General features: G+C 35.1%; 2 protein-coding genes across 4 annotated transcripts in view; one reads left to right on the plus strand and one right to left on the minus strand.

The window, feature by feature from the left end:
• The window catches only part of loxl2a (lysyl oxidase-like 2a), a 31,331-nt gene extending 17,842 nt beyond the window's left edge, over positions 1–13,489 (plus strand). Inside the window, exons 7-14 of the mRNA XM_051120864.1 lie at positions 2,656–2,807; positions 2,908–3,075; positions 7,081–7,246; positions 10,761–11,001; positions 11,104–11,219; positions 12,402–12,538; positions 12,628–12,739; positions 12,828–13,489. Coding sequence (XP_050976821.1) covers positions 2,656–2,807; positions 2,908–3,075; positions 7,081–7,246; positions 10,761–11,001; positions 11,104–11,219; positions 12,402–12,538; positions 12,628–12,739; positions 12,828–12,892 — 1,157 coding nt within the window. The 3' untranslated portion in view covers positions 12,893–13,489. The remainder of the gene's footprint in view (positions 1–2,655; positions 2,808–2,907; positions 3,076–7,080; positions 7,247–10,760; positions 11,002–11,103; positions 11,220–12,401; positions 12,539–12,627; positions 12,740–12,827) is intronic.
• Positions 13,490–13,556: 67 nt separating this feature from the next.
• On the minus strand, positions 13,557–24,425 carry r3hcc1 (R3H domain and coiled-coil containing 1). 3 transcript variants are annotated; one of them, XM_051120868.1, is made up of 8 exons: positions 24,382–24,425; positions 23,789–23,954; positions 21,912–22,049; positions 21,213–21,699; positions 18,873–19,045; positions 18,717–18,787; positions 18,538–18,633; positions 13,557–15,311 (listed from the first exon to the last, which is right to left on the minus strand). In XM_051120868.1, exons 4-8 carry the CDS (start codon positions 21,627–21,629, stop codon positions 15,181–15,183), a joined length of 888 nt encoding a protein of 295 aa, XP_050976825.1. In that variant the 5' UTR covers positions 21,630–21,699; positions 21,912–22,049; positions 23,789–23,954; positions 24,382–24,425; the 3' UTR covers positions 13,557–15,180. The 3 variants fall into 3 exon arrangements, with proteins under 3 accessions (XP_050976825.1, XP_050976822.1, XP_050976824.1); XM_051120865.1 differs by having other exon boundaries at positions 24,286–24,419; XM_051120867.1 differs by lacking the exon at positions 24,382–24,425 and adding an exon at positions 24,110–24,271.
• Positions 24,426–24,565: the final 140 nt, after the last annotated feature.

Here is a 24,565-nt window from a genome sequence, read left to right on the forward strand (position 1 = left end):
TAAGATATTTTTTAAGAAATCCAAGAGCTTTCTGACCCTGCATAGACAGCAACACAACTGACATGTTCAAGGCCCAGAAAGGTAGTAAGGACATTGTTAAAATAGTCCATGTGACATCAGTGGTTCAACTGTAATTTTATGAAGCAACGAGGATATTTTGTGCGCAAAGAAAACAAAAATAATGACTTTATTGCTTGAATGTGGTAGAACGGCTGTTGTTTGTACAGAGTCAGAAAGCTCTCGGATTTAATAAAAAATATCTTCATTTGTGTTCCGAAGATGAACGAAGGTCTTACGGGTTTGGAACAACACATGGCTAAGTAATTAAAAGAGAAGTTCACTTTCAGAATGAAAATTTCCTAATAATTTACTCACCCCCATGTCATCCAAGATATTCGTGTCTTCCTTTCTTCAGTCGCAGAGAAATTTTTTGAGGAAAACATTCCATGTTTTTTCTCCATATAGTGGACATCAACGGAAGCCAATGGGTTGGAGATCCAAATTGCAGTTTTAATGCAGCTTCAAAGGGCTCTACTCAATCCCAGCCGAGGAATAAGAGTCTTATCTAGCGTCATTTTCTTTAAAAAAAAAGTATATACTTTTTAACTATGCACTAGCTCTGCGATGCGCACACACGTCTTCACGCATTATGTAATCACGTTGAAGAAGTCATGCACGGTTAATTTTTCATCTGTGTACTCTGGTTCAAAAAGGTAGGGTAGGCCAAAAAAACTCCATCTCATTTTCTCCTCCAACTTCAAAATCGCCCTTTATTTCGTAAAGGCCGTTTGACTTTCTTTGCACGTTCGCTTTGTAAACACTGGGTCTGTACTTCCGCCTACATCAATCATGCATAATTAATGCGTGAGGGTCAAGATAGTACAAGACAAGCAGTTATGGTTAAAGTATATAAATTTGTAATTTTTTTAGAAAATGGCTGATCGTTTTGCTAGTTAATACCCTTATTCCTCGTGTAGAGCTGCATTGAAACTGCAATTTGGACCGTCAACCCATTGGCTTCTATTGAAGTCCACTATATGGAGAAAAATCTTGGAATGTTTTCCTCAAAAACCTTCATTTCTTTTTGACTGAAGAAAGAAAAACATGAACATCTTGGAAGACATGGGTGTGAGTAAATTATCAGGAAATTTTCATTCTGGAAGTAAACTAATCCTTTAATGACATTTTTTTGGGGGGTGAACTATACCTTTAAGAGCTTGTAGAGGGAAATTTGATTTATTCCATTGCCTCACTTGATTTAGCTTAGTAAAAAGATTCCTTAGATTTGTTCATCGATTCATTTGGTGACTTTTTTTGTACACCATTACACCAATAGGTGGCGATTAGAGTATTATGAGTGATTCCTTCAATCATTCACTCAACATAAAATATAGAATTTGCATTAATAATTCCAAAAAGTTGGAATTAAACAGCTCTAGGTGTAGGCCTGTACTGACGGGAGGCTAAGAAAAATGCTAAATGCAAATAATAAAATGCAACTAACCATATAATAATGCAACAGCTTATATTTCACAACTGGCTCTCAGATTTTTTTTTATATCTAAGTTTTAGAAAAAGATTAATGATGTTTACCCATTCAGCAGGAAGCCAAAACCAGTCACACATTGCCCTTTGGAAAACAACAGTCTCTGTCTCTGGCATTCATCAGATGGTCATGGATCACTGGCTTTTACTAAAATGCCTTTGATCAGGCGCCTGAGAGGCAGATTTTTTTTTTTTTACATTCTTTGGCGAGGAGATTCATGCATAACAAAACGTGTGCTCCAACTGTATGTGCAGTTGCTCCTCAGCTGATGTTTGGACAGGTTCATACAGTAATGGTTGTTCAAAAGCCATTTTCAAAAGACCTGCAGAGAGATGACATGCACATCTAAAAATATTTAAGACACGCGCATTTGCATAACTGCAATTACACTGCAATTAGGATGATCATTTTAATAGTTTATTAAATGTAGGAAAGTCTGTAGGAAATATCCAACAGGGCAAACTAAATTTCCAGATGAGAACAATGCTTTCTTCTTTCTCCAAGAGGGTTGTTTCAGGACTGAATACAAATTGGCTGTCAATCTTCAAATTGACTTTAGACTTCAGCTATGAAAACTACTTTAAATCAGTCTCCAAGCTATTTTTGATTCACATTAAAATGCATTCTTACCCAGCAAAGGTCCTTTTGTGGTATTTCAAGGCTTTTTTCTCATGTTTTTAAAAATTGAGAGTAAGATCAACAACTCTTTGCTTACTCTAGTCTAAACAAATACTCCTTCAGATCTCTCGAATCACCCTCCCAAAATCCACGCACAGTGATTACTGTCATCTGATGTGATCAGAAAACAAACTCAAGTAAATAAATTTGCTGCAAATGTTTCATGTGACTCCAGTAAATAACATCTGTGTTATAACGCCCGTTTGATGTTTATTAGTTGAATTCCGTTTTGTACGTCGCATCACTCAAGGTTGCTTTAAAATTTGACCATGAATATAATTTGCCATTTTTGCCATTTACATTTGTTAGGATTCCATTTTTATTCTTCCATTTTTTTTTCTGGACTCCATGTTAGTAAGCAAAAAGCATTTATTGTATAGCATCGTTAACTGGTAAATTTAAAAACTGATTATGGATGTGTGTTTTCTCAGGAATGGGTCCGGTCCACATGAACGAGGTGGAGTGCTCTGGATTTGAGAAATCTCTCACTGACTGTTACTTCAATAATGATGCTCTGGGCTGTAGTCATGAGGAGGACGCTGCTGTACGCTGTAATATACCTGCCATGGGTTTCCAGAAGAGGGTGAGAACTCTTAAACTTTCCTTACATCTTCTGATAATGTTCTAACAATAGAAATTCGCAATTATGATTATGAAGCAATGGCTACTTTTGGCTACAACAGATACGTCTCAGTGGAGGAAGAAACCCATATGAGGGACGTGTGGAGGTTCTGACCGAGAAGAACGGTTCTCTGGTTTGGGGAACCGTTTGTAGTGAAAACTGGGGGATGATCGAGGCCATGGTGGTGTGCAGACAGCTGGGATTAGGCTTCGCCAGTCATGCGTTTCAGGTAAATCTACTCACTAATCTGTTCTGGTGGCTAAATTTCCAGAAATTCACCAGAAAAGGTCCATTGTCTGTTATCAGTAGTGAAGAGATGTGGAGATTTTAAGCTGAAAAGATTTCTGTTGGTCAGCATGGTCAATTTGCATGACTAACTTGAACCCTGTGTGAGGAAAACTTTTGCTCTCAAACTATTGCACTGACTACATTTTACCTCTGAAAATTCACCAAACAACAAAAAATGTTGGGTTCAACACTCAGTTCCTTCTAATGAAGGGCCATGTTCAATAGTGCTAAACTATCAATATCCACAATGCATCGTTTCACGAATGACCAGTGTTGGGCATGTTACTTTTAAAAATTATTTAGTTATAGAAAAGTTCAAATATTTCAAATAACTTGGATGCTCCCAATATTAAATGTTAAATGAATTAAATTTAAATAAAATGAATGAAATTTTTAGTTAGTAATTAGTAATATTACATTTCTGATATATATAAATCAGTATAATAAATAAGTTTTTTAAATATCTGACACTTAGCATCAGTCAGTCAAGCATTATAATATGACATTATGATAATTTAGCATTAAACTTTAGTAATTACAACTTTAGTATTCAGAATAAGCATGTATGAATGCATATTTGTCATGTTGACTGAACTTAAGACTGGTGGTGGTGCTTAAGATATTGTTTGTAATTTAGTGTTTGTATAAAAAAGGGGAAAAAACTAAAAATAATACTGATTAGATAACAAAACTACTACAAATTCTACTACAAATAAATGTAAAACGCACCAAAAATTAATGAGCTGCTGAGTGCATGAATATTAATCATGTCTACATTCGCTCAAACTGATTTGCTGAAATCAAAACAGGGACAATATTGTCTCTGTTTTGATTTCAGCAAATCAGTTTGATGATCATTTTGATAGTTTATTAAATGTCATAATGTCATAATGCACTTATGTGAGCACGAGCCAATGAGATTACCGTTTGGGCATTAGTTACGCCTACTACCGGAGAAACCGGCAGTTCTTAAAAGCTGGAGAATTCCAAAGGAGCTCTGTTATTTTGGCAGGAAAATATAGCAAAGAATATCGATTACATGTAGTACGTCTCTCTCTCTCTCTTGTGTGTGTGAGACAAGCGACGGCTAGTTGTGTGCCTTCACACTAGAATTTACGGTTCATCAAATACATGTGCACTGCTGCGCATCCATTCAGATGAGCTGAAAAATTAAATTATAATATTTTAAAGGGATAGTTCTCCCAAAAATGAAAATTACCCCATGATTTACTCACCTTCAAGCCATCCTAGGTGTGTATGACTTTCTTCTTTCAGACAAATACAATTGGAATTATATTAAAAAAATGTCCTGGCTCTTCCAAGCTTTATAATGGCAATGAATGGGTGTTGAAATTTTAAAGCCCAAAAAAGCACATCCATCCATGATAAAAAAGTGCTAAACACGGCTCCAGGGGGTTAATAAAGGCCTTCTGAATTGATGAGTTTTTGTAAGAAAAATATCCATATTTAAGACTTTATAAACCATAATATCTAGCTTCCACAAACGTGGGTTCACGAGTAGCGTTTCAGCGGATGATGTAGGACGTGGGCGTAGTGGAAGCTCTGGTGAGAAGTGACAGACACGGAAGTGCAGTGGAGAGAGCAAAACAAAACACCGTTTGCGAATTAGAAGATTTGTAAAGAAAAGTGTTGGAGGATTTTGATGTAAGCCAAGAGGAAACTGGTTTTCCTTTGCTGTAAACAAAACGTGCTTCTCACGAGACTAGCATATTCTCACTGGAGCTTACGCTACGCCTACGTCCTACCTCATCTGCTGGAATGTCACTCTCAGCGGAAGCTAGAGATTACAGTTTATAAAGTTTTAAATATAGATATTTTTCTTACACAAACACATTGATTCACTTCAGAAGTCCTTCATTAACCCTTCGGAGCTGTGTGGAGTACTTTTTATGATGGATGGATGCACTTTATTTTGCTTCAAAATCTCAACAGCCATTCATTATAAAGCTTGGAAGAGGCAGAACATTTTTTAATATAACTCCGATTGTATTTGTCTGAAAGAAAAAAGTCGTATACACCTAGGATGGCTTGGGGGTGAATAAATCATGGGGTAATTTCATTTTTGGGTGAACTACCCCTTTGATGAATGACATACCATGTAGTCAGTGTGGCGTTCCTATTTCATCCACCACTAGTTTGCTGGATGCCACAATGCTATTAAATCCCATTAATTTCAGTGATTTATATTTGAATGTGCGTGTAAGATCACACAGGCTGTCTAGAGTTGGCCGGACTAGAGATGGGCATTTAACAGCCCAGTGACAAACTCATGGTGAGACAGGCCTGGAAACTATTAATGCATTAGAAACGGTATAGAGGGAATAGCTTGATGGGTGCTTTTATGAGTGGAAATTGGAAAACCCTAAAGTGCTTCTGCAGGCTAATGCCATGATTAAGTGTTATTATGATGACTGACTGAAATTTGCCACTCACTGAGGCACATGGCCGCATGTCAAGACATTATGGCGGTAATGACTTCGACTTCAACTTCGGGACACAAAGTAGTTAGATCTCGTGTCACTTGTGGTCATTGTAATTCTCTCCTGAAAACATTAGTGTAATGACTTATGCAGGTTTATACTAGTGTGTTGTTGGTTGCTACAAAAACATAATAAACCAGCCAAAACTTATTTTTTTTGAGTAGCAAATCAGCATATTGATGTGACACTGAAGATTGGAATAATTTACCTTTGCATCACAGGAATAAATTACATTTTAAAATATATTTAAATAGAAAACTGTTGTTTTGTAATAATATTATATGACTGTATTTTTATGACATAAATGCAGCCTTAGTGAGCATACGAGACAAAATTAATTTAAATGATGCAAGTATTTTCATCGACATGCTGTTGGTCACGTTTTCTGTTACCAAGCTTGAAAAGTGCAAAATACAACTTCCAGATGTTAGTGGCCATTAAACATTTGTCTGACAGTCTGGACTGGTGGGTCTTTCCAGACAGCATGTGTGGAGGTTTTTACAATGGTTGAAGGAAGCACATGGAAAGTCTGACAGAATGTGCCCACGGTGGGAGTCCGGCAGGCTTATCTATCAGAGGAGGCTGTGACTCAGCTCTAAGACAAAACACATGGAGAAAACACCATAATGCTAGATGATTACTCATCATGAACATATGTTTGTGCAGTCACTGACAGAGACTTTCCCTGTCCTGTGGGGTACAGCATGTCTTATGTTTCAGGCCCTCTATACTTATGCAACAACTGTAATGAAAAACAATCTTGAGAGCAGATGCTCAAATCACGTTCAAGAACATTCTGTCAATCTGGAAAACGTGATTAAACAGCCCTCGTTTGGTGAGAAGGTGCAATGACACCCGGATATCCATCATCGTAGGTGTGCATCAGGCTTAAATAAAACTAAAACCATAAAAAAAAAATTGAAACAAAATACATTTTAATAAATATTAAAAACTTTTTTTCTTAGCTAGTTCCCACTGTGATTTTAAGGGAAATGTGATTTAAATAAATATGTGACCCTTGACCACAAAACCAGTCATTTGTAGCAATAGCCAATAATACATTGTTAGGTCAAAATGATCCATTTTTCTTTTATGTCAAAAATCATTAGGATATTAAGTAAAACTCATGTTCCATGAAGACATTTTGTAAATTTCCTACCATAAATATATCAAAACTTAATTTTCGATTAGTATTATGCATTGCTAAAAACTTCAATTGTACAACTTTAAAGGCGATTTCCCCCCCCTCAGATTCCAGATTTTCAAACAGTTGTTTCTTGACTAAATATTGTCATATCCTAACAATAAAAAGCTTTATGATGATGTATAAATCTCAGTTTCACAAATTTGACCCTTATGACTGGTTTTGTGGTTCTGGGTCACATATATTGTGTGACTCCTAACTTACAGCAATAGTTTCTCATGTATAATGTGTGTTTGTACAGGAAACGTGGTACTGGGCTGGAGATGCGAACGCAGACAATATTGTGATGAGCGGGGTCAGATGCTCAGGAACTGAGATGAGTCTTCCTCAGTGTCTTCATCACGGCAAACACATCAGCTGCCCCAAGGGAGGAGGACGCTTTGCTGCCGGGGTCTCCTGCTCTGATAGTAAGACAATCACCTCTTGTTTATTATCATGCTCTTAAGAATATGGATCTAACTCCCTGTTTTTTCCAGCTTAATGTAATAGTAGACTAAAAAGCGGTTTCAAAAGTAACTTTTAAAAAGTTTACCACAACGTAAAGCACTCCAATAACCCTATTACTTAATATTTTTTAGTAATATTTAGTTTGATAATGAGTATTTAGTCAATTTTTTTCTTAAAATATATTAAAAATATTTTATTCTTTAGCGTTTTCTTTTACATGTGATTTTACATGTTTTCTTACAGTTGAGATCAAAAGTTTACATACCCCTTTCAGAATCTGCAAAATGTTTATTATTTTACCAAAATAAGAGTGATCAGACAAAATGTATGTAATTGTTAGGCCTTTGATTCAGTAAATTGGAGTTTTCTTTATCGAGTTTTACATAAATTTGGCCTACACGAGACCATAATTAAAACAATACAAGCATTATATAATAAGCCCAATGCTAGAATTAAGGTAAATGGCAGCTTATCTAATAGTATTACATTGGAAAGGGGCACAAGGCAAGGTTGTGCATGTTCACCACTCCTATTTGCATTGTATTTAGAACCGTTAACCCAATATATAAGACAAAACAAAGAAATAATAGGCATTAATATTCAGGATAAAGAGCACAAATTGGCCTGCTACGCGGACGATATTTTGATCTTTCTGGGTCAACCAACAAATTCCCTACCCAAATTAATGCAATCGTTTGAATACTTTGGCAGACTATCAGGATATAAAATTAACATAAATAAAACACAACTGCTTAAATACAATTATAGACCACCAGATGAAATTAGGAATAAATATGATTTAGCATGGGAAACGGAATATCTTAGATATTTGGGGGTTGTAATACCGAAGGATCTCACAGAACTATTTCAATACAATTACTTACCAATACAAAAGAAAATCAAAGAGGATATAGAAAGATGGAATCTAATTCCATACTTAAGTTTCAGTTCAAGAATAGGTTAGATTAAAATGAACATCCTACCCAAATTACTTTATTTATTTCAAACCCTACCGATAGAAATAGATCAAAAACTATTTAATGAATGGGACAAAATGTTGTCCAGATATATCTGGGAAGGTAAGAGACCCGAATCCGATTTAAAACCCTCCAAGTGACCAAAGCAAAAGGGGGATGGGGACTTCCTTCTCTCAGAGATTATTACTGGGCAGCACAATTGAGACCTATGATATACTGGTGTAATCCATCATACGATGCTCAGTGGAAAAAAATTGAAGAGGGTCTGACTTCCATCCCCATACAAGCACTTATAGCCGATAGCAAACTGCAAGAATTCATAAAAAATACAGAAAACCCATGGTTAAAGGTGACACTTAAAATATGGAAAACAGTAATAACAGAATACAAATTAGAAGAGGATATTGTGGTCCTTAAATGGTGTGCATATGACACACAGTTTGTCCCAAATAAATTAGATACGAGATTTAAGGAATGGACAAATAAAGGAGTAACAGCTCTATGCAAGATAATAAAGGATAATACACTCCTTAGTTTTGAACAATTTAAAGAGAAATATGCTCTAGAGTCACGGGACTTTCATCGCTACCTACAGCTGAGACATTTTATCAGCGACAAGTTAAAGTATTTATCTGAATCAAGTAATCGGCTGTTAGATCTGTTTAAAAGGGCTTATGGTGCAAACAAAGATAGGGGTATTATTTCAGGTCTATATAAAGGGCTTATAAACAAGAAAGCATATTCAACCCTATACATTAAAACAAAGTGGGAAAGGGAAGGAGAAATAGAGCTGTCACAGGATGAATGGGAAAAAATCTGGGAATATCAATGGAAATGTAGCAGCTCACAGAGTTGGAAGGAGTTTGGCTGGAAGAGCCTGATAAGATATTTTATTACACCTTATCAAAAATCACACTATAAAAGTAACTCCCCAGCCTGTTGGCGAAATTGTGGAAATATAAATGCAAATCATTATCATATTTTTTGGGGTTGTCAGGTTATTAAAACTTATTGGAAGGAAATACACAAAGCAATACAAGAAATTTTTGGGAGCCACCTGCCCTTGCATAGCAAAGTCTTTTTTTTGACTCATGCCTGATGGATGGACAAAGAGAGACAAACATTTGTTTAGTATTTTGTTAGTGGCAGGCAAAAAGGCACTTACAAAAAAATGGCTTTCACAGGAGAGTCCAACATTGACCATGTGGATGGACATCACGATGGATATATGCAGGATGGAGAAATTAACCGCAGATTTGAACTACAAGAAGGACTTGTTTGTTTTACGTTGGAAGAAATGGATAGACTATATAACACCACACAGGCCGGACTTTGATTTGCTTAACCTGAGATAATAATATGTTGTATATGTAGCAGCAACCATACTTCACTTCCTAAGTGTTCAAGTTTTTTTGTTTTTGTTTTGTTTTTTATGTTCTTTATTTCTGGAAAACAGACATTCATGTTGACATTTTGTGATTAATACTTAAGACGGATGTACATGCAACAATTGTTACAGAATGTCAATAAAAACTAAATAATAAAAAAAAAAAAAAAATGTATGTAATTGTTTATTTAGTACTGACCTGAATAGATATTTCACATAAAAGATGTTTACATATAGTCCACAAAAGAAATAATAGATGAATTTATAAAAACGACCCTGTTCGAAAGTTTACATACGCTTGACTCTTAATACTGTGTTGTTATGTGATGATCCACAGCTGTGTTTTTTTGTTTAGTAATAGTTGTTCATGAGTCCCTTGTTTGTCATGAACAGTTAAACTGCCTGCTGTTCTTAAGAAAAATCCTTCAGGTCCCACAAATTCTTTGATTTTCCAACATTTTTGTGTATTTGAACCCTTTCCAACAATGACTGTATGCTTTTGAGATCCATCTTTTCACACTGAGAACAACTGAGGGACTCATATGCACCTATTACAGAAGGTTCAAACACTCACTGATGCTCCAGAAGGAAACACAATGCGTTAAGAGCTGGGGGGTGAAAACTTGTGAGATGTGTACATTTTTCTTATTTTTCCTAAATTTCTTTTTTTTTTTTACTGCCCTTCTAAGGCTACAGAAGATAGTTACATGTTTCCCAGAAGACAAAATAAGTTACATTTACCCTGATCTTCAAATTCAAAAAGTTTTCACCCGCCAGCTCTTAATGCATCGCTTTTCCTTCTGAAGCATGTGAAACGATGGATCTCAAAGTCATACAGTCATTGTTGGAAAGAGTTCAAATACACAAAAATGCTGAAAAACCAAAGAATTTGTGGAACCTGAAGGACTTTTCTGAAGAACTTCTTATAAACCCCAAACTTTTTAACAGTAGTGTACTAATTTAAAATAAAACTAAGTGTTTGTTGTTTTATTTTATTTTGTTGTGTGTTTTGAAACTAAATTTATGTTTTCTAACCTGACCTGGTTGTCTAAGTCTAATATATGCATGGAGGAATTTGCACTGTCTGACCTCTGATCTCATCATTCACAGCGGCTCCTGACCTGGTGTTGAACGCTCCGCTGGTGGAGCAGACCACCTATCTAGAAGACCGGCCCATGTACGCTCTACAGTGTGCCCTAGAGGAGAATTGCCTATCCAGCACCGCCAAAAAGAACGACCATGGTTCCTATCGCCGCCTGCTCCGCTTCTCCTCTCAAATCCACAACGTTGGTCAATCTGATTTCAGACCCAAATTGGGTTACCACGCCTGGACCTGGCACGAGTGTCACAGGCAAGACCTTATATGAAGACTTCAACATATGATCTTACAAAACCATTGGTGTTAATGTGAGATGTTTAAAGTCTGATTTTGTTTTGTTGTGTCTCTGTGCAGGCATTATCACAGCATAGAGGTTTTTACCCATTATGATCTGCTCAGTCTGAACGGCACCAAGGTGGCAGAGGGTCACAAGGCCAGTTTTTGTCTAGAGGACACTCAGTGTGACGAGGGTGAGTACTGCTTATGGGATGGTCTGATACTATTAAAGGGATAGCTCAGCCAAAAATGAAAATTCTGTCATTAATTACTCAACCTCATGTCATTCCAAACTTGTAAGACCTTTGTTTATCTTCGGAACACAAATTAAGATATTTTTGATGCAATCCGAGAGCTTTCAGACCTTGCATAGACAGCAAGGCCCAGAAAGGTAGTAAGGACATTGTTAAAATAGTTCATGTGACATCAGTGATTCATGAATTTTATGATTTTATGAATACTTTTTGTGCAAAAAAAAAAAAAAATATATATATATATATATATATATATATACATATAATGACTTTATTCAACATCTCTTCTCTTCCGTGTCAGTATTTGACGTGCGCTTACAAGAGTACCACAACACATGCGTGTTCATTCAAATTTTATCAAAAAATATCTTAATTTGTGTTCCAGAGAATGTTCATTTCCAAGTTCAAGTCCATACGGCCAAAATGTTTCCAAATTTTTGAAAATGTATTAAAGAATATACAAAAAATGGCCAAAAATATGGCTTATTTATGTAAATATATTTTTACAGATATATTTTTGTATTTTTTTTTGCGATTAATTGCAATTAATTGTTGCACAGCACAAAAATATTTATATATTAAAATATATTTATATTTTAATATATAAATATTTTAGTCCTGTGCAATATAAATATATTTAATATTTAAACATAACATTTTTCTTAAATATATCCATGCATGTGTGTGTATTTATATTTACATAAAAAATATACACAGCACACATATTATGTAAACATAAAACAAACTTTTATTTTGGATGCAATTAATTGTTGCATAGCACTAAAATATTTATTTAAAAGCATTTAAAAATCAATTTTCAATCCAAAAAAAGCATTCACAAAAAACTTTAACGTGAAAATATAACAAATTAAATAAAAATTAGAAGGCAACACACTTTACAATGTTCAAAGAGACAAAATAACAATATATAAATAATTAATAATAAATAATTATAAATCTAGTTTATAATACATTTTTAAGTACATATTCAATTCAAAAAAATTATTTGCTTGAGCTTCACATCATATTTGGGTAGAATAATATTTTTTTGCCGTATAGGAGATGACAAAATGTTTTAATGAAACATCAAAGATCTAATTGGTTGTTGTTGTTTTTATCCAGGTATTCAGAAACGGTATCTTTGTGCCAACTTTGGCGAACAGGGCATCACCGTTGGCTGCTGGGACACCTACAGACATGACATTGATTGTCAGTGGATCGATATCACAGATGTGAAACCAGGAGACTATATTTTCCAGGTAAGATTTTAACTGAAGTGATTGTTTTTTTTTACAGTTTCTTTATAGGCATCAGGAAATGAAATTTTGCTGATCAATCTGTCACACAGGTCGTTATCAACCCTAACTATGACGTAGCCGAAACAGATTACACCAACAATGTCATGAAGTGCAAGTGCCGCTACGATGGATACAGGATATGGACGTACCAATGTCAAATAGGTGAGTTGGAGAAAAACTGTATTTAAGTTCTGCCAGGATGGTTTGAAAGCCATTAGAAGTGAATAAAACCACCTCTACCACTTTCCAGGTGGCTCGCGGAGTTCAGACATGGACGAATACCCTGGAATGAGCAACCAGTTGCACTTCCGATAGGAGGCGGTGAGAAAGAACAAAGGCTCTCAGTGGAGGATGCTGCAGGCTGTCACTCAGACTATTCAAATATCATTGACCACTAGAGAGACTCCAGCACTTCAAATGCAGACACCGCTGCTCTTTTAGGTTGAAGTACAACATGCTCTTTCACGGTCCTTGCTATATCAGGCTTGCTTTGAACAGAAATGATTTTGATTCCTGAAATGTACTGTACTTGATGCTTTTGGTGCTTGAAATGCTTTGGTTACAAACCCATGCTGTAATGTTCAAAGTAGGATCTTGTGTAAGTTTTCAATTATTTCTCAATCGCAAAGCCTACAGTTTCCCAAACTCAGCCCCACTTGTGGCTGATAGACTCTTTTGTGGTTAATTCATCAAGCATGTCAAGTAATTTATTTTCAGTCAGGGATTATTTTTTTGTGTATGCAATGTGAAACTAAGAATTTGTTGCTGTTTTGTGAAGCATCTTCCCTCCGTTTTATGAGGGCATCTATGACCAGTTCAATGGTTTCCAGACATACAATGTGTTTATGACTGAACAACACATTTGGTCAAACCATTGCATTGTTTTCTATAATAAAAGCAGTTTGTGTGTTATTTGGTGGATGGTGTTTATGTTAATCCAACATGCGTGGAAACAAAGACATGGTACTATCAAAACAACAACAGACAAAACATTTAATCAATATGTAATAAACAGATTGAGGTATGAAACAATTTTAAAACATAAGTGCAGAAATAAGCATGAGTGTTTTTTTTAACAAATCAACTCAAGTCAAATAACCTTAAAAAACAATTATGTAAAAAATTAAAAATATATATATATATATTCATATTTAGTCTGCCAATAACACTACTGTATTTTAAAGAAATCCACTTCCAAAACAAAGATTCACATATAATGTCATGTTCTTGTCTTTCTTTCTTCAGTCATAAAGAAATTGTTTTTTGAGGGAAACATTTCAGCATTATTCTCCATATAATGGACTGCTATGGTGTCCTGATTTTGAACTTCCAAAATGCAGTTTAAATGCGGTAGTAAACGATCCCAGCCGAGAAAGAAGGGTCTTATCTAGCGTAATGATCAGTTATTTTCATAAAAATAATAAATAATATACTTTTTGATGTCAAACGCTCGTCTTTTCTTACTCTGCCTGGACTGTTTTTTTACGGTTCATGACAGTTAGGGTATGGCGAAAAACTCCAATCTTATTTTCTCCCTCAACTTCAAAATCGCCCTATAATGGCGTTTCAACTTTTTAGTTAAGGGCATTTGATTTTTTTTTGCATGTTCATTTCTGCAGCGATGTAGGATGATTTTGAAATGATATTTAAAGTTGAGGGAGAAAAAACGATTGGAGTTTTTCAACATACCCTAACTGTCTTCAGCCAGAATACACAGAGCTCAAGGAAAAAGTATTTAAATTGTTTTTTTAATGAAAATGATCGTTTCGCTAGATAAGACCTTCTTCCTCACCTGGGATCGTTTACAATCACATTTGGGATCGTTTGAAGCCGCATTTAAACTGCATTTTGGAAGTTCAAAATCGGGGCATCATAGCAGTCCATTATATGGAGAAAAATGCATAAATGTTTTCCTCAAAAAGCAATTTCTTTATGATTGAAGAAAGAAAAACATGAACATCTTGGATGACAAGGGGGTGAGGACATTATGTGTGAATCTTTGTTTTGGAAGTGGACTTCTTTAAACAAATATTTTATGTGCCAAAACTCACAAGCTGAACACAAAAACATTAAAGTAACTGAGAAACATGAACAAAGCTAGACACATAGTGTAGTCCCTTAATTTAATCATTAGATTCAATACTATAGTCCTAGATGACCTATGTTCAGGAAACCAGTCTTCCAATGAGCTAAAAAGCTTATTTGTATTAAATAAAATTTAAGTTAATAAAAACGATCTATTTATAAAGGCTTGTTAGTATGGAGAAAACAAACAAAACTGTTTCCTGCAAGAACCACCAAGTCGTCTGAATGCTTACCAAAACTCACTCAGGAAATAATCAAATGCTTACTTATACTGTTGGCTTGTTTCCTAAAATAGTACAGAACGACCAATTAAAACTGGAAACTCGGGAGACCGCATATATTTCATGTGTTTGAGAATTTCCACATCCTGTGCAGCTAAATAAAGCATTACAGCATCGCCATACCAAGTCTGGGTGGTGTAGTAGTTCATGTCAAGGACATCTGTTATTTTCCCAGTGTAGTATTAACTGAAGGACAGTCTGACTGTGTGATCACAAAGTTTTTTTTTTTTTAATTATTCAGTTAAAGGCGTTTCTCATTTCAAAGGATCTCCCCCTCACGCCTCCTCTCATGCCCAGCGCTCTGGTCACCATCCTGCGAGCCACTACTGTGTCCGTCCGTGGCCGTTCCTTCACTGGCTGAATAAACTCTGTATGAGCGACATAACGTCAACATGGTTGTTTAAAACGAGTATGTTACTGACATTATACAGATCAGTGACATGATATTTGTATTAATCTTTCAAAGGGATAGTTCACCCAGTAATGAAAATACTGTCATTAATTACTCACCCTCATGTCGTTCCAAACCCGCAAGACCTTTGCTCATCTTTGTAGCACAATTTAAGATATTTTTGATGAAATGCAAGATCTTACTGCATAGACAGCAACGCAACTGACACGTTCAAGGCACAGAAAGGTAGTAAGGACATCGTTAAAATAGTCCATGTGGCATCAGTGCTTCAACAGTAATTTTCTGAAGCTACGATAATACTTTCTGAGCGTAAAATAATGATTTTATTTAACAAGTACCACTGATGTCACATTGACTATTTTATAGATGTCCTTACCAACTTCCTGTGCTTTTTGAATGTTGTGTTGCTGTCTATACAGGGTCAGAAAGCACTCAGATTTGATCAAAAATATCTTAAAGGATGCAAAGTTCACTTTTACATGTTTGAACATTAATGTGTGTTGGCAGTGTATGTACAAATCTACCCTATAATGATAAAAATCCATGCAGTGGTTTTTAATTAATCTGTAAAAATAATATTTCCTTTTTCAAATCGAGCCATTCTCAGATGCCACTCCCACGACAGTTGATTGACATGAGCGTCTTACCTCAGACCCGCCTAAATCAGCTGTAACAGTCGACCACCATTGTTTCGATGCAAGAGCAGGGATGTAAGTAAATATATCCGTCTATGTTCGCGCAAATCATTCATGATCCAGCTTCACTTACAGCAGAAGTGAGTATAAGGTGTTTTTTTTGCGATCGCCTTTCCTAATAATGTGCTAGTTAGCAAGTTTAGTGGCTAAACGCGGCTGAAGTAAACAGGCTCGTCACTCCACAGAGAGAAAAGAGGGGCAGGGCGAGCAGAGCTCATTAACATTTAAAGCAACCTCGACCAGAACAGGATGATTTTTGCAGAGCTGATTTTGACAAGGTAAAAAGGGTGTTGAGAATTTTTAGCAAAAGTATATTAAAGACTTTTCATTAAGACCCTAAAGAATCATATCAACTTGTGGAAATGGGCATCTGATGACCCCTTTGAAGAAGAAGTCCACTTCCAGAATAAAAATTGACAGATAATGTACTCAGCCCTTGTCATCCAAAATGTTCATGTCTTTCTTTCTTCAGCCGTAAAGAAATTATGTTTTTTGAGGAAAACATTTCAGGATTTTTCTCCATATAATGGTGCCCCAATTTTGAACTTCCAAAATGCAGTTTAAATGCGGCTTCAAACAATCCCAAATGCAGTTGTAAACGATCCCAGCCGAGGAAGAAGGGTCTTATCTAGCAAAACGGTTGGTTATTTTCATAAAAATAATACAATTTATATGCTTTTAATGTCAAACGCTCATCTTGTCTTACTCTCCCTGAACTCTGTGTATTCTGGCTGAAGACAGTTAGGGTATGTCGAAAAACTCCCATCTCATGTTCCCCCTCAACTTCAAAATCGTCCTATATCATTGTTTAAAGCTGCATTTAAACTGCATTTTGGAAGTTCAAACTCAGGGCACCATATCAGTCCATTATATAGAGAAAAATCCTGAAATATTTCCCTCAAAAAACACAATTTCTTTACTGAAGAAAGAAAGACATGAATATCTTGGATGACAAAGGGTGAGTAAACTATCTGTCAATTTTTGTTCTGGAGGTGGACTTCTCCTTTAATTTGTGTTCCAAAGATGAACGAAGATCTAAGCGGTTTGGAGGCGAGTAATGACAATTTTCATTTTTGGGTGAACTATTCAAAAATACATCAACAAATCTGAAATAAACACACAAACGACCTAAAATGTTCTTTTTTAAATTTATGAATTTAAATTGATAAATTTCCCTGAAGGGAGAAAAAGGATCATGATTTCCACAAACATACTTCTTTTTCTTTTTTTTTTTTCTTTTTTTTTTAAGTCTCTTCTGCTCATTAAGCCTGCATTTATTTGATCCAAAATACAGCAAAAACAGTAATATTGTGAATTTTTTTTACTATTTAAAGTAACTGCTTTCTATCCTAATATATTTTAAAATGTAATTTATTCCAGTAATCAAAGCTAAATTTTCAGCATCATTACTCATTACAGTCTTCACCATCACATGATTCTTTAGAATGCTGCTCAAGAAACATTTTTATTATTATTAGCAATATTTAAAACAGTTGAGTGCATTTTTTCTGGATTCTTTGATGAATAGAAAGATCCAAGTCAGTATAACTTTTTTTGGGAAACAAATGATAGAAATTAACACTTTTATTTAGCAAGGATGCTTTAAATGAATCAAAAGTGATAATAACGATATTTACAATGTTACAAAAGATTTCTATTTCAGATAAATGCTGTTCTTCTGAATTTTCTGTTTATCAAAGAAACCTGAAAAAAAAAAAATCTACTTAGCTGTTTTCAACATAAGATTTTTTTTTAAACAGCAAATCAGAATATTAGAATGATTTCTGAAGGATCACGTGACTGGATTAATGATGCTAAAAATTCAGCTTTAAATTCACAGGAATAAATTACATTTTAAAATATATTCAGTAAATAGTAAAATAATTTAAAATTTTTACTGTTTTTGCTGTTCTTTGGATCAAATAAATGCAGGCTTGATGAGCAGAGGAGACTTAAAAAACATTAAAAAATCTTACTGTTCAAAAACCTTTGACTGGTAGTGTATTAAGCAGCAAAACGGTTCTCAACATTGATAATAATAAATCAGGTGACAGTGAAGACTGGAGTAATGATGCTGAAAATTCAGCTTTTCATCACAGAAATAAATTACATTTTAAAATATATTCAAATAGAGAAATTATTTTAAATTGTAATAATTCTTTTACAATATTAGCTTTTACTATATTACTTCGGCAAGCATTAGAGACTTTCAAAAAATCTTACTGCCCCCAAACACTAAAATAATTGTGTATTTCATTACTTTTCACTTGATTGTTACACCACATCACAGTCCTTACATTTAATATTTTCATTTAAAAGGTTAAAAAAAATAAAAAAGTAAACCATGAAACCAACATTTACATAATAAGTACATTTTTTAAATCTCTGTCAGGTATTTGTCAGGTTTTTTTGATTGTGGACACACTAACTTTTAATGTGAAACCGTCTTTCTAAAAGGTGTCTTTTCTGTGATTCTGTGGATCATACCTGCACGTCTGGTTGCTTTCCATTTCGCTTTCTGGCTTCCCTCTAGCAGTGTGCGAGTCTTCAGTATTGGATGTTTCATGGAGAGTGCCTGTGTAGCTGAACAGAGCCAAAAATGTGCTTATCAAACATAAGAAAGTAAAGAATGATCCTTCTTGAAAATGCTGCCAATGAAACCATACCTGCCGACTGACTTGAAAATACACCGAGAGCGTGAGTGTTATCCACCCACTTGATCTTCATCCCCCCTTCACTGGAAACAGAAGCAGACCAGTGTCACTTTACATATGTATATCAAAAGTGTACTTTTCTGTCACAATATAGAGGAGACATATCACCTATAGTCAGCAAAGGCATCAAGGAGGTCGTCCGTTTTAAACATGGCAGGAAAGTCGTAGATCTCAATAACGTGGCCAAACTCCTGCGGGTCAAGCCAGATGTTTGCAAAGGCAGGGAAATCACTGCAGGTGTTGAGTATGGTGATGTCCCTGTGTTTGAGTTTGGCTTTGATCTAACAACCAAAAAGAAGGAATGACAATGTGTGAAAACAGAAATAATAAAGAGGATGGTAATTATGGTAAGAGATGCATCAGGGGTCATTCAATAACCGTGCAAACGCACAAACTTGTGTGTTAAAGCTCCGTCGGTGGCCTTATAAATGTGTTAAGACAACATTTTACACTAGGACAGATTCAAGACTTTAAGTTTGGCTATTTTTGAAATGTGCTGTGACTTATATAATGCAATTAACAAGCAAGCAAAACAAAACTTTGGGATTTATGCAGAATCACAAGTAGCCAAGTGAGCCCAAGTTTTTGTAAAACGCATTTCCCACATGCCAGGAGTTTCAGTTTTGCTTTAAATAAATCTGTTTGTTTATTTATCTATTTTAGATTTATTTTTGGCTTTTTCGGCTTTTTTTTTTTTTGATAGAACAGTTAGTTGACAGGAAGCAAAGTGGGAGAGAGAGAGGGGGTGGGATTGGGAAAGGTCCAAGAGCCGGGACTCAAAGTTGGGATGCCTGAAGCGTTAATTTAGTACAGAGTTAGTATTATACTTTTTATTATTATTATGAATTAGTTTTACATTTTTTATATTTTTTATTTTTTATTTATTTATACATTTAAATATGAATATTTTTTAACTTCTACTTTCATCAGAATTTTAGTTAAACTTTTGGTAAATTTGTTGTGTGTCTTGGTCATTTTAGCAATCAATTTGTGCATTTACATTCTTTTCTATTTTTAATGTATACATTTGAATAATAGTTTTTTTATTTATATATTTAAATATTAACTTTTTAAACTTCTGTTTTCATTAGAATTTTAGTTACAATTTTGGTAATTTTGTTGTTTGTCTTGGTCATTTTAACAGTCTGTAGCTTTACATGTTTTCTATTTTTAATGTATACATTTGAATGTAATTACATTTGTATACATCATATTTTTTTTTATATACATTTAAATATAATTATTTTTTTAACTTCTGTTTTCATCATATATATAACTCAATTTAAATGTATTTTTTTCCATTCCGGGCAAGTAACTTTTATACTCAGACAAGTAAATGGCCAGAACAACAATTTACAGATAATGTTCTCACCCCCTTGTCATCCAAGATGTTCATGTCTTTCTTTCTTCAGTCGTAAAGAAATTATGGTTTTTGAGGAAAACATTTCAGGATTTTTCTCCATATAATGGACTGATATGGTGCTCCGAGTTTGAACTTCCAAAATACAGTTATTTTCATAAAAATAATACAATTTATATACTTTTTAATGTCAAAAATTCTGTTTTTTCCAGTTCATGACAGTTAGGGTATGTCAAAAAACTCCCATCTCATGTTCTTCCTCAACTTCAAAATCGTCCTATATCGTTGTTTTACCTTTTTTGTTGAGGGTGTTTGATCTTCTTTGCATGTTCACTTTCCAAAGACTGGGTCGGAACTTCTGCAGCAATGTAGGATGATTTTGAAATGATTTTTGAAGTTGAGGGAGGCAGAGCAAGACAAGACGAACGTTTGTGATTAAAAAGTATTTAAATTGTATTTTCTTTAATGAAAATAACTGATCATTTCGCCAGATAAGACCCTTCTTCCTCAGCTGGGATCGTTTATAACCGCATTTGGGATCGTTTGAAGCCACATTTAAACTGCATTTTGGAAGTTCAAACTCGGGGCACCATAGAAGTCCATTATATGGAGAAAAATCCTGAAATGTTTTCCTTTAAAAACATAATTTCTTTATGACTGAAGAAAGAAAGACATGAACATCTTGGATGACAAAGGGGTGAGTACATTATCTGTAAATTGTTGCTCTGGAAGTGGACCTCTCCTTTAATGTCAAGCCTTCTACAGTAAACGAGTAAAAGCTGGCGCAGCTTGAGTTGACAAGTGTATAGCTTGCTAACAAAAGGTCTGTAATCATGATCTGTATAAAAGGTATATTGTGTTACTGTTTTAAGAATGAGACAATGTGCATTTTTTGAGAAGTGCTTTAAACAGCGTCACATTGCTGAGAGTGCGGCTGTAAAGAAAAATTGTACGGAAAAGCTCTTATATGGAGATGTTTTTTTTGTTTGTTTGTTTTAAGCCAATAACTACCTTGGGTCTGTGGTTGCTCATTTAGAATCCTTAATCCATCTAATTATTAGTGAATAAGATCCATTAAATTACAATACCTCAGAAAGCAAACTTTCATCAACATCTGGCTGCTGAAGTGTGGCATCAGCTGAAAGTAACGTGTTGCTGGCACAATCTTCATCTGTTTCGCCATCTAGTGTCAAATTTGTGAAGAAAGACACAGTCTGGTCCCAGTCTGCAGGCCACGGTGATGGACCCGACCTTGAAAGCTGCACAAACTCCTCATCGGCCAGTGACTGGCCTGTGCTGTCCACCTCTGGCTTCTGACTGGCTACATGAGGTTCCTCAGTAACGTCAGAGCAGGATTCCACAGATGACGCCTTAAGACTCGGTTGTTCCAGATCTATCTTATGTCTCATAGCACGAGGAACGTAAATAGCCTTGTCTGGCCGTCTGGCTCTCCGTCTGTTGTTGTAGTTGGTCTCCAGTGAGCGTGTGTGGCTGTTGTTCTCCATGTCTCTGTCCCGACTGCACGCTCGCTCATGAGAACTGGCTTCTGCATCCCTCTGGTCATCTTCTGGCAACCTGTCAGATGCACCACACATTGCTGGCTAGATTACTTGCAAATTATAATTGTGTGAATATGTAATCAGCACAAAGCAACTGTAGACTTGCCCTTTAAAATCTAATTCCAATTTCTTAATTTTTGGAATCTATGTAAACCAGATCACATGTAACCAGTTACTATTTGCACTGTAATGATGAGACACTAAAACTCTGAGCTCTGGCAGCTTTACCTGAGGTCGGAAAAGCACACTACGACCCTGCGTGCGCAGCCCTCGCCCACAGAGAAGGTGCTCAGGTTGGGATGATTCCCGCAGGTTTGGTGAATGAGGAAGCGAAGTCGGCTCGGGATAGGCGGGAAGAGTAAAACGCTGCAGTTCAGAACATTTCAGTTAACAAGTTATTAGTTCAGCAATATGGCAGCAGGCACAATGTACACATACATATTGAGTGTGATATATGGGCCATTCTATAAGTGGTGCAAACTGCAGTCCCACAACCAAAAAACACATTTAAAAAGCATGTAAGTATTCAAATCTTAGATGTTTACTAAGATCATTCTATCATCTATTGAAACCCGCAATAAAATGTAAAATATTAGTAAATATTAGTAACTTAATGTATTTAAAATCATCATTTATTAGGTTCATTTGGGAGGTGACTGTCCCAAACACTAACCCCTAAATTTCAACTTGTGAAAATGATATTTAAATATATATTTTTTTCATTGTTGTTTTTTAAAGTATCTTTTTTATTCATTTCATGAGTGAAGTTATAAAACAAAACAAAAAAACATTTATTTTATTGTATTTTTTTTTAAATCAGGAAACTTTATGTCCTGCATTTTTGTCACTACCAAAACAGCGTACGTTTTAGTCCATTGGTTGAGACTGATTTTAACTACACCCCTGCATTTATGATCGGGAAATATTCATGTGTCCCTCTCTCATAGCTACATGGTGAGCAGATCGGTCCCAGCATTTTGACGTAAATGAGTACAAAATTCTGAAAAATCTGTGTGTAATCTGTTTCTGCAATTAAGACTTTTAACATTTTATTTTTTTTTTATGTGTTCAACCGTTCAGAACATTACTAGCTAACAATGTGCTGATTTGCATCTTTGAGTTAAGTTCAAAAGTATCTTAAATTGTCACTACCGAAATAGTCATAACTTAAACATTTGGTGTTGTTTCGGTAGTGACGTTGTTTTTTTGGGTGTCATCCCGTAAAATTGTCACTACTAAAAGTCACAACTGAAACATGTCATCATTGTTTCGGTAGTGACAAAAGGGAACACATAGTCTTCATATATGGGGGACATTAACAAAATTTTAGTACAGTTATGCACATTTTTTGTATTTTAGTATGTTTTGTGAGTTAAAATTCTGTAATGTGTTGTGGTTGCTTCCAAAGCATTACTGTCAATACCACAAATGTCCAGTCACTACCGAAACATGGGATGTTTGGTCAAAAATAAAGTATACTGAATTATCAAGTAAGATGTTAGTGTTTGGTTCAATGTATATTCACACTAATGAATCCTTAACTTCAGAAATCAGTATGATCAACTTTTGCCTATTACAAAGAAAAATTGGATTCAAAATGCAACAAATTTCATAAATTACACTTGAAATATTGTTAAAAATGTAATCGATCTACCTCTGAACAAAATGTAATAAAATAGCAACAAAAAATACATTTACAATATAGATGTGAGCAAAATCTTAGTAGGTCAATACAACCCTTCTAATAAAATTATTACTGTGTTTCGGTAGTGACAAATTTGGGGAAAGGACAAATATTCCAAAATTTTCTCCAAACACTAAATATGAGAATTAATTGAACAATTACAAGTGTGTGCCTTGGATATTATGCAGTTTGCATACATACAAATTTTTGCAAAAAAAACAAAATTGTGCACCAATTCTGTAGAATAGCCCATATATGCTATATGTAAAATTCATTGCCACTGTGTTGGGGTTGTTTCAAGTCATTGCAGTTTCTAGGGTGTTCTGGGTGTTGTTTTGTCATGGGTGCTAATTTGCAGCTTCTAAGGATTTGGTGAATGTTGACGAAGGCTAAGTGTCTTTTCATAAGTGTGATAAAATACCTTTTTTGCTCATTTCTCTGTTGAAACACATCCAGCTCCTCAAGGACTGTATGGATGAATTTAGTCTCTTGTTTGGGAAGGTAACAGCCATTGACACAAGGAAAAGCCAGGGTGCTAGAGGACGACGATCTTTATCCACAGAGACTTACAGGAAATGCTTCAGTGTCTACATAGAAAAACGAAACATTTCAGAGAGGATCAGTAACTTTAAGGCCAAACATCACAGAATATAACGCTATGAGCTTGCGTTCACTGAGGTAAACTAAATGAGACTTTATTCTCATACAACTGTCCAAAATAAGCCATTTATTTTATCGTCACCTGCTCAAGGATGAGTCTAATTATATCAGAGAGATTTGAATGATATTAAACATCTGCGACCGCGAATTTAAACTCACTTAAACATTAGCAACTAACGTTAGCTTAGCACACCACTGTCACACAGTAACATTGAACGCATTTCAAAACGCGACTGTTTTAGACAAATAAACTCATACCACTCTAAAGAGACGTTTAAACACGACTGTATCCCAGGTAAAACAACAACTCATGACAGCCGCAAATACAGTAACAACACTAAATGCAACCGGCACCTCTGACGTCATGAAGATTTTCAGTGTAAAGGCTTTTAATCCCCTCTAGCGGTCAGGGGTGTGATTACAGTAGGTTTTATTAACTCTAACTAGCATGGCTTGTTCCACTGAAGATAAATTATGATTTACTGATTCTGTAGCACGAAAGAAGAAAAATGATTCCTGTCAGACCCAAATAAATTAT

This window comes from Labeo rohita, chromosome 10, assembly GCF_022985175.1.
Source record: "Labeo rohita strain BAU-BD-2019 chromosome 10, IGBB_LRoh.1.0, whole genome shotgun sequence".
Taxonomy (NCBI): Eukaryota; Metazoa; Chordata; class Actinopteri; order Cypriniformes; family Cyprinidae; genus Labeo; species Labeo rohita.

Coding starts and splice junctions, on each gene's coding strand:
- r3hcc1 (XM_051120868.1), bottom strand. CDS start 21,629: ATGGAGAACAACAGCCACACACGCTCACTGGAGACCAACTACAACAAC. Junction 18,788..18,872: donor GATGCCTTTGCTGACTATAG/GTGATATGTCTC, acceptor TTCTGTTTCCAG/TGAAGGGGGGATGAAGATCA. Junction 18,634..18,716: donor ATTTTCAAGTCAGTCGGCAG/GTATGGTTTCAT, acceptor GGCTCTGTTCAG/CTACACAGGCACTCTCCATG.